Raw genomic sequence first — 10,944 nt, forward strand, 5'->3', positions numbered from 1 at the left:
TCTAGATAATTGTGAAATTCTTCTTTGATACTTTAGCAAGACTTTGAAAGTGATGGTATTTTGAAGGTTATTTGCAAAATATAATTGACTTAACATACTGGTGAATATTTCATTTTTTAACTTTATTCATTGATTTTCATTTAAGTTTGAATGTATTTTTTACCATTTTATAACCTTGTAGCATTATGTATTAGCCACTTGGAACATATTAGTTTGTTCATTTACGTAGATCTTATATAACATTTTTAAAAAGCATCTTTTTAGCCGGGCAGTGGTGGCACATGCCTTTAATCCCAGCACTTGGGAGGCAGAGGCAGGCGAATTTCTGTGAGTTTGAGGCCAGCCTGGGCTACAGAGCGAGATCCAGGGCAGGCACCAAAACTACACAGAGAAACCCTATCTCAGAAACAAAACAAAACAAAAAAAGCATCTTTTAAACTACTACCGATCATCATTAGGAAGCTTTTTATGTATTAGGATGTTGATAAGCTTATTGGGGCACTTGTGCTTTTCAAAATTCTAATTTTTACCTAAAAGGTCACATCAAAAGTAAGTACTGTCAGATATTTTACTTAGAGACACACTTGGTGTCATTCTCTGTGTTTATGTGTGTGTGCACATATGTGTACAGTACATGTATGTGTGTGTGTGTGTGTGTGTGTACTCATGCACAGGGAAAGGCTAGTTAACATTGGATGCTCCCTGACCTCCAGACAGTCTCTCTACATAGGAGGCCTGGCTGGCTGGAACTCACTTTGTAGACCAGGCTAGCCTTGAACTCTCAGAGACCTGCTTGCTTCTGCTTCCCAAGTGCTGGGATTAAAGACATGAAGCCAGATCCACTTTAGTTTTTTGAGATAGAGTCTCTCGCTGAAGCCATTGTTTCCACTGGACTACCTGGCTAGCAAGCTCCTGAGAACCCCCACCCCAACCACATAGTGCTTCTGGGCCTCCTGCTGGATGCCACCACACCTGGTTTTTACTTGGGTGCTGGGGATTTGAACTCAGTCCTCAACTTGTACAGCAAACAGTTTACCCACTCAGCCATTTCCCTAGCCCCTAACTTCAATTTTTAAGGAGTGATCACCCAAATCTGAACAGTCACAGGGTTACGGTTAGTTGTTCCTTCAAATAAGACGATCTTCCATGGCAGAGAGCTTCTCAGTCCAAATGCAAACAACTGTGACCTAAGCATTCCCCTTTGAGAGTAAGTGTGAGGAAAGTCTTCAAGACTACCACGTGACCGTTATGTCACAGAAGAGCATCATGCCACTGTTCTCATTTCCTTACATAGAACACTAAGGAGAAATACATGTGCTCATGTGTTGAGATTTAGTAATTAATAAAGTTTTATTACTTAATCAAGAATATCCTCACACAAAATCAGTGCCATTCATTTCCACCATGAGCTGGCAACCGTGAACTGGAGGCTGCTATGAGTTCGGTTTGATACCACCACCTTGACGACCACAGGCCACACTGCCCCATCTGTATTTTTGAGGAACTCTTAGCGCAATCCAAGCCATGAGCCTGGTAGTAGCATCTCCGTAGTTTGATGTCATGGGTGTCCTAATACAGAGGTCCATGGCTCTTGCTTTGAAAGTCATTAGTGAGGAATAGCTCTCTGACAGTCCACATGATTTATGTATGTGGAAGATACCATTTATGTATGAAAGATATCTTTCAGGTGGGATTCCAAAGTTCAGTTCTGTGTGGCAAATACTCCAGAGGCAGCTTCCATGTGCCAGGTACCCTGGTAAGAGCACATATCTGTGAAGTCTGTGATGAAAGAAGGAAGAGAAGTTACTAGCAGGCTGGTCCATCCGTAACCTTAAGGCAAAAGGGCCAGCTATTGAAATTATTATTGTTTTTAATAATAAGCACATTGCTAGAAAAATGCACGAGGAATTTAGTATTAATCTTTCAGTCTTTTTCACATTTTAAATATGAAAATTGCTTGGAGCTAGAGAGATGGCCTAGCAGTAAAGAGCACATCCTGCTCTTCCAGAGGACCCAAATTTGATTCCCAGCACTCTCAGTTACGGCCAGCTCCTAACTGCCTGTAACTCCAGCTCCAGGGGTTACCCTCTCCAGGCACCTGTATTCATATGTTCCCATAGACAGATGCACATAGTTTACAATAATAAATCCTCTAAAATGAAGACTGCTCGTTATACATGCTTTAGTTATGATCAGACCTCTGCCAAGTACTTAATATGTATGGTCTCACTTAATCTTCCTTCTTAATACTGCAAAAGAAGTTCTTCCAGGGTGTCGAACACAAAGCCTCAGGGAACAGCTTGCTCCAGAGTTTCAAGGCCACTAAACAGTGGTCCTTGTTGGAGTAGCCTTGAAACCAGAACTTTATAACCCCCAACTTCTGTCTGGTGCACAGTTGTCTCTTACGAGTTATCTAACACTCGACAACTTTTTGAGAACAGAGAAATCACAACAAAATTAATGTATCTAGTTCTGTTCTCAAGTAAGCACTGGAAGCAAATCCCTGCATGTGGTGACAGAGCTTTTACTTACTGCATGCAGTTTTACTTAAGAAGAAAAGCTGGTGTACAGCAAGATAACAGCAAAGCTAGAAGGAAGGACCAGAGGATGAGGGATTGGCTCAGAGCACCGCAGGCAAGAAGTCCCGAGCACTCACTGGGAACTAGGCATGAGACGTTCGATGGTCTGGGACCCAGTGGGTGAGCTACAGATGTAATAGTTAATTCCTGCTTTTTATACTCATCCATGTTAGGTGGTTCCCTTGCTGAATTTTTGAACTAAAATTAATGGTCTCTACTACTGGTTTTGATGAGGTGGTGGAGGGAAACTTGCCACTAAGCTTGCTGACATTTCAATTGTGTGACATTTTATATACAGTAACGGTTAAAAACAATAGCATGCAACCATTCTTCTGTTGGGTATGCTTCAGTGGATTTATGCCGGAGGACTTGCAACCAATTGTTCTTGTTGGTAAATGTACTTCTCTTGTGACTTTTTGATGCAAGAATTATTCTTTTTTCGATCAGGTATTTCATGTGTTATCGACATAGAAGTGGGAAAGGGAATAAAAGATATCTTGACTTTAACACCAGATAGATGTGGACAAAAGGCGTCTTGTCCAGGTTGCTGACTCGTGTGGCCGTGCCCTATGCCGTGAGCGAGGCTCACTGCTGTGGGTGAATCTTGTTCTGGAGAGCCACATGCGGCCACCTGAGAAGCTGTTTAACCTGTTACCATGCTTCCATCCTCCTCTCCCGTCACCTCCTTAATAATTTCTCATTTTCTCTATATAAAAACGACCACAAAGTCTTGGCTTATTATAAGTAATCCAGTTCACCCCATAATGATACAGTGAATTATATACTTTCCTAAACTTAATCATTCAAGATCTTACTTCCTTTCCTGCAGGCAAGAACCATTATATTTTACACATGGCTCCCAGCTGGTTTTCATTGAGGCCTTCAAAATCTATTTGAACGAGGAGAGCTTTAAGAGGAGCGCTTTATCTCTCTCTGTCGGCTTTTGTCATGGTACCGTGAGGTCCTTCTGGTTTCCAAGTATTTAGCTTTAAGGCAGAGAAGCAACATGTGTCTATATTGTGACTGTGCTTTGTAACTGGTCAAGCAAGGAGCTTTACGGCTTTATTGGGAAGTGGGCATCCCTTTCAAATATGTTTACAACAGTTCTTCCTGCATCATTATTTTCATGTCCATTCATGTACGTATGTGTCACGTTTCAGCCCAGAGAGATTTCAGAACATAAATAAAAAGGAACTTATCAGGCTTTGAACTTCCAATTCATTTATGTCCTACCCATAGCTTACTTATTCGCCAACCCTTAATAGTTGGATCTAGAACTCCTTATTTAAAAGCCATCTGAATTAATAAGTCTAATTGTTGTAGATACATAAGTATTTGATGAATGGATGTATTTTTTTTTCTCTGCCAACTCAAGGCTAATTGTTTTAAACACAGTTCCTTTTAGGTGTGGTAAGTGCCCAAGCTGAAGAAGGCAGCCATCCATTAAATGTAAATACTATTCCTTTGAGGACATTTCTGGCTATTTTACACTAATGTTCCTGTTTGAGATACTTTGATGAGGATCCAGTAACACATTATAAGCTTAATATTTTGGATTTAGTATATGGGCTTACGGGTATTTGCTCTTCTGTCTTATGAGAGTAGTGCTTTTCAGCTGGAGCTCTGGTTTTGGCTAGAGTAGATGATGTGAGCACAGGTCTCTTAAGGTACTGTACCCCTCTGATAGGATGCCGCCGAGCCCCCCATGCTCCAGTCCTGGCTCCATCTCTTCATTCTCACAGCTTGTTGGCACAATGCTGTCCACCAGTACTTCCTGTGAGTGTGGAAGTACCTTGTGCCTGTGCTGCCCTTCTTGGTGGACTCAGGACCCATCCAAGCTCTTGAGAAGTGGCTAATGTGATTGAAGAACTGAAGTTTTCATTTTTATGTTTGATTACTTTAAGTGTAAGGGGAGGTCTGGAGAGAGAGCTCATTTGTTGAAGTGTTTGCCACACATATACTCTGTCATGAGTTCATATCCAGATCCCATGGTGGTGTGCTTGTAATCTCAGCACCGAGGGGCTGAGACAGGGGAATTGCTGGGATTTGCTGATCAGCCAGTCTAGCCTCCTTGGTGAATTCCAGACCTATGAGAGACCCTGTATTAAAAAAAGGGGGGGGTATGTTGGGGGGGAGTAGACTGTGCCTGGGATAAGGCTGAGAGACCTCCACACACGTGCTCACACATTTGCACACTCATGAAATAAATGTCAAAGGCTGCATGCAGTCATGGCTGCTGCATTGGAGAGCACGGCTCCGGTGGGCTGCCGTGTTCTGCAGACGCTGCGTGTTCGTCCTTTCCTTCACACCTTTTGGCTTGCTTGCCCTGTGGGGAGCACTTTTCATGCGTGGCCCTCGGTTCCTTCAGACCTTGTGCCTACACTGCTTCCTCAGTGAGCCTTTCCCCTAAGTAGGATCTTGAAACGTTTAGACTTTCACACCTGACTCCTGTCATTGACCAGTAAGTCTGTGGCAGTTCCCCGCGGTGTGCTGATCAGCCCGGCTTCTCCGTTAGTGAGTGAGCATACTCTGGTTTATGCCTTCTGCCACCGGGGACGCTTGCATTCTTTCTAGTGTGGGGAGTTTATGACTGAAACTCCTATGGCATGTCTTCTGGAGGGCACAGTATTCTTTTGGGCATTAGATAGCACATCTGTGTATGTGTTGCTCTAGGTTTTATGTGACTGTAGTTTTTAAAAACTAGCCAGAACAAGGATGTCACGCCAACTTGGAAGGGGGAAAGCTCCTGGGGCCTCAGTCCTACACAAAGAACTAAAGGCAACTAAGGGATGAGAGAGAGGAAGAACTAGTTCTGCCTAGGGGAGGGCACCCCAATATTAAATGGTCAGCCCCCAAAACATGCACACAAATAATAGTATACAGGTTGAACAGGCTGTATGTATGTGAGAATATGTACATTCTCTCTCTCTCTCTCTCTCTCTCTCACACACACACACACACACACACACACACACACACACACACACACATTCAAGAATAAGCGGCCATGAATTTGAAGAGCGAAACAGGAATAAGAGAGGAGAAAGAAAAAAAGGAAGAGGAAACTGATATAATTAAAATCTCAAAAAATTAAAAACAAACCTAGCTATTCACAAATAAATGCAAGAACTGCTCAGTAAACTCAGGAATGCTTGGAAGGTTGTTCATCAAAAATCAGTGAAGTGACTCTCATGGTACTTGATGGAGACACAGACTAACCTTGACTTACTAAAAGGGAACAGATAGCATGCTGTGAGAAATTCAGGCAGGAAAATTAAGACTCACTGAAGTGAGTTTATAAACCTGTCCTGTGAGAAAGAAGGAAGCTGAAATTATTTGTGGGAGACAGAGGGAAAAGAGAGAGAGAAGAGAGGGACAGAGAGAAGAGACAGAGAGACAGAGAGAGAGAGAAAGACAGAGAGAGAGAGAGAGAGAGAGAGAGAGAGAGAGAGAGAGAGAGAGAGAGTTGCTGCTAACCTTTAGAAGAGAGGAATTTAGAGTCTTGGATTGAGTTTCCTCTTGGTGAGCACCATGCTGTAAATGAGACCATCTTGGAGGTGTGGAGCTATACTTCCTGTTTGCTCCAGGCGCTGTCTTCATCAAGGAAAGCCCCACCCAGGAAGATTTCATGGACTTGGGATAGATGGGACATTATGTGGCTCTTTTGCTAGAAACCATCTAGAGATGGCAGCCCTTTGTCTAGAGGAGGTAGAACAGTTTGGAAAAGTAAAGAGATTCGGGATAGACAACTGGGAGATCATTTTATTCCAGATGTTGTCATCCATGCTGTGGGTGGGAGGGAGGTTAGCCAATGGCAAGGAGCAGTGCAGAAGCAAAAGACTCGGCCCGTTCGGCAACTTTGGAGATGTTCACCCTGTCTTCTGTATTTTGACTTTTGTTTTCCTGTCTGCTAGAAGATGCTAGGATTGACCCGTGACTTATCTCAGGCCTGTGGTCATGCCCGGCCCACTCTTCTGTGTTGCTTGCCCAGCAGCTGCGTTTCACTTTGTGGGGAATTTTTGTTGCTAGCGTTTCTTTGTAGAAACATCTTTCTGTTCTGTGATGGGCAGTGTCCCGTGGGAGCCCATTGTTGTCAGCCTGGCGTTTCCCTGTCCTGATGTCCAGTTTAGAGGGGCATCCTACGATGCAGCATGTTTCCAGTAGGTTCCTGGTCCAGATCACTCCTTCACGAGGAATTGTAGGATTACAGTTTAACTTATCTGTTTTAGAACTGCCTGTAACCAAATAAGCATCGGGTAAGCGCTTAGTGTTATTATTGTTATTGAGTTCTTCATATTTGTCTCCTTTGTGCATTTGTATTACTGTGCTGTGTTCTAAGAAATGAGGGGAAGTGGAGTAGTAGTCCAACTGGTAGGGCCTAAGGAGAACAAATGCTATCATGCAGAAAGATTACAGTAACTTCAAAGTATAGTTTTGGAAAGTCTCTTTAAATCTACTCAATGCACAATGGAAAGCCCCTTAAGAACCAATCTAATTATTCAATTAAATGGAACCGTTCTGCTGACTTTTACTACAGAAGGCAAGCATAATTTAGAAAATGGAGCATTTTAATTCTCCTTTGTTTTCCAATTAACACGGTTGCTCTAATAGGGACCACTCATGCTTGAGCACATGTCCTACTGGAATGTGCTCTGTCCCTAATTCCAGTCCTCCTCGTCACCAAACGCCGAGACCCTCACCTGTTGACACAGAGGCTTATTTCCTGCCGTGCTCCCCCGGCCCGCATCACGGGCCCTGAGCACCACATATCTTCCTGCCATCAAAGCCACCACGGAGAGCTGTGGGAGCCCACAACGCAGCCTCCCTTTCCCTGGCGGGGATAATTAGGATGTTGGAGTAACAGAACTCTCACTTTTTTTTTTTTTTGCTGATGCCAGCTTACCACATCAGACCACATGAGTTTGTTCTTAGTTGAAAGTGGTAAAGAAAATGCTAAGAACATTGCCTTAATTGGTCAACACTATTTGGATGCTAGTCCACTGTTTTATAGTCCTTTGTTTTCGATTTCTTTCTGCCATCAGCCACCAGCCTCCTGCAGGAGGGAGTCTCATTATGTAGCCCAGGCTGGCCTTCTGTTTGTGATTCTTTATTCTCAAAGTCTCCCAAGAGCTTATACAGCTGTGGGCCACCAGGCGTAGCCTCTCACTGGTTTTTACCAGTTGGTGGTAGTTATTCGAAAAAACTTAAACTTTTTCTGTTGCTGCCATATTTTATCTCCTCTACTATTCATTAAACTCTATAAAAAGCTGCCATTTTCATATTGGTGAGAAAGTATGCTTTTCATCATAGACCTCCGGGACTGGAGAAAATAGCACAGATCTGTCCCCTTGTTACTGTAGAGGATCTCAAGAGGAAGTTGGGCACTATCTGAGCACAGGAAATGTGATCCTCAGCTCTGTACATGTCCTCACGTGTCTTAGCAGGGATGGCCGCAGCTGCTGGTCAGCTGCCAGTGATGGCTGAGACTCCTCACTGGGTGACATTCTTCCTTCAAGTCTTCATAAAGTCTGGTCCCAGGCCTGTGATGAGTGCTGAGGAGGGGCCCTCAGATGGGCTCCTTGTATCTCTGTCTTTCCATAGACACGCTGATGTATTAATAAGTTTGTACTAGAATAGGAAGTTATTTCATGCAGTGATAATACTGACTGTGAGGTTCAGGGTAGAGTTAGGGTTCTCTTTTATGTTTCAATGAATATGGAGTGTAGGTAGAGATAGAAAAGAGGACCATTTGTAAAAAAGAAAAAGAAAAAGAATTATTTAAATTTTAACAGCCAGCTAGTAAACCTTGCAATTAAAAATTAAAAAATAGAAATTTGGAAGTATTCTCAAAACAGAGGGTTAATTAGCTTATAGTGATAGTAAAATGCCCATCTAAATGTGTGTGTAAAACAGTCAATTAAAATTTAAAGCATACAGAAGTTATATCTTTAAATTACTTTGAAAATTTGCATATATAATATTTAAAATAATTATATTTAAAGAGCAAAAAAACTAGAAGAAGATGAAGTTCTTCCCAGTTCTCCATAGGATGTGGTTTCTGGTTCACAGTACCACCGATTTCTCTCTAATCCCCAAGGAGTCATGAGTGTGAGACTGACAGTGATTGCCACTCACTGAAAGTTTGCACTGAGCCAGGGATGGGCTACCCGGGATCTCCTGGGCCAAATCCAGTCTTAGCCGGTAGAGCTGAGCTCATTGGCTGACACTGAGTAGCACTGAGCAGTGACTAGCCCCTTACTGAAGAGGTCCATCCCTCCTTTCAGAACACTGTAATGTATACACATCATACATTTAGTATCTAAAGTGGTCACTTTCTTAATCCTTCTCTGACACGTGTTGAGATGGCGGTTGGAAGACTTGCCAGTTTGCCCAGCTAAACAGAAGAGTCTAAAGTTGAACTATGGTGTCTCCATCATTAGTGTATTATTCGGGATGGTTAAAGATGATCCAGAGCCATGCCCCTCAAGGGAGCCATGCTCCAGATGACCTCAGCCAACAAGCAAATGCTGCTTTATGCAATCCGTTTGATTTTTCTTCTTTGTTTCTTTTTTGTTGTTTTTGAAACAAGGTCTTGCTAGTCTGTGCAGGCAACAGCCTTGCATTGTAGCCCAAACTGAACTTAATTCATGGAAATCTCCCTGCCCGGGCCTCCTACCTGCCGGGAGTATTGCACCACCCTACCCACCCCAAATGATGCTCATGAACCACACATTTTATAGATGAGAGTCTAAATCTTCAGAAATGGTTTCTTCTTTCCAAAGATCTGACTTTACAAGTGACTAGTCTAAATGCAGTGTATGGGAGGTAATACACGTTGCAGAGGCCTGCCTGGTGGCTTTGCAAACATAAGATCCCAGTCACACTGATTTTCTCCCCCTTCTGATTATCAGGTTCTTCATCGACAGCAGTCCCAGCCGACCAAGGAGAGCTCCCCTCCCAGAGAAGAAGCGCCCCCACCACCTCCTCCAGCTGAAGACAGTTGTGCCAAAAAACCTCGGTCCCGCACAAAGATCTCCTTAGAAGCCCTGGGCATCCTTCAAAGCTTCATCCATGACGTAGGCCTCTATCCTGACCAGGAAGCCATCCACACACTCTCAGCCCAGCTGGATCTCCCCAAACACACCATCATCAAGTTCTTCCAGAACCAGAGGTACCACGTGAAGCATCATGGGAAGCTGAAGGAGCACCTGGGCTCCGCGGTGGACGTGGCCGAGTATAAGGACGAGGAGCTGCTGACCGAGTCGGAGGAGAACGACAGCGAGGAAGGCTCGGAGGAGATGTACAAGGTGGAGGCCGAGGAGGAGAACGCCGCCGCCGCCGCCGCCGCAGCCGCTACCGAGAAGAGCAAGGCGGCGCCCGCTGAAGCCGACCAGAGATAATGTGAACTCCACCAGGCAAAGCAATACATGGGTCCAAGGACTTTCTGTTTTCATTTCCTTAAAAAAAAAAAAATCTTCTTGGCTTTGTTTTTAATGTCTGTTTTATTTTTCTTACCCTTAATGGCATTCCTCTGTTGCACAGGATAGCCTACAGACTGAGTAAGCGCGGTGTGTCTGAGTCAGGCGCCGCCCGGGCAAAGACACTAAGTGTCAGACTTTTTACAATGGACTGGACCGTAGTAATTCCAGTCACAGGAGACTCTGCCTTCATTCTCCCTGGACTTACGGAAGAGACATCAGGCACGTTCCACGATGGAAAGACCCACGACCTAAATGAAGGAAGCTACGAGTGTGTGTATATGTATATGTATATATCTCTATATTTACATATATATATTAAAAATCGCATGGGACAGAGAACTTTACAATCTGAGAGAATAGACTGTGAAATGGGTTCTTAAAAGACTTGTTTATGTATAAAAAAAAATACCACTTCACAGTGAGTCGCTTTGGCTTTTTGAGAAACTGCGGCCCGCTCTCAGGGTGGGGTGACTATTTTTGAATTCCTATTTATTTTGTGTGTTTGTCCCTGGGTTTTTTTTTTTTTTTAATTCTATGGCTTCCTATCTGGCAGCTTAAAGGGTAATTTTTGAGGTATGTATTTAATGAAATAACACTGCCAAAAAATAAAAAAGTGAGAGACAAGAAGGCCAGAAGAGAGTGAGTGAGGGGAAATCAGGGCGTGTTAAAAACGCTACAAGACAAATTGCTCTTAAAGACATAATGCACACTCTAAAATGACGACTCAACGCCGTGGCCGTCCACATTCCGTTATCGAGTGCAGACAGATGCGTTCTGTGGAATTCCCAGCCAAGTTCAGTGCAGAGGGAACTTGATCATTAGTGCAGTCTTAGAAAATGACATTTTGACGTGGGACTTACGGAATTCATGTTATGAGCCACATT

At 43.5% G+C, this 10,944-nt stretch overlaps 1 protein-coding gene across 4 annotated transcripts in view; it reads left to right on the plus strand.

Annotated features, from left to right (window-relative positions):
* Satb2 (SATB homeobox 2) overlaps positions 1-10,476 on the plus strand; it is a 207,669-nt gene extending 197,193 nt beyond the window's left edge. For all 4 annotated transcript variants that reach the window (XM_076550365.1, XM_042260354.2, XM_006974897.4 and 1 more), the window contains one exon: positions 9,491-10,476. In XM_076550365.1, the coding sequence (XP_076406480.1) occupies positions 9,491-9,979 (489 nt within the window). In that variant the 3' untranslated portion in view covers positions 9,980-10,476. The remainder of the gene's footprint in view (positions 1-9,490) is intronic.
* The last annotated feature ends 468 nt before the right edge of the window (positions 10,477-10,944 follow it).

Source organism: Peromyscus maniculatus, chromosome 13 (genome assembly GCF_049852395.1).
Source record: "Peromyscus maniculatus bairdii isolate BWxNUB_F1_BW_parent chromosome 13, HU_Pman_BW_mat_3.1, whole genome shotgun sequence".
Classification (NCBI taxonomy): Eukaryota; Metazoa; Chordata; class Mammalia; order Rodentia; family Cricetidae; genus Peromyscus; species Peromyscus maniculatus.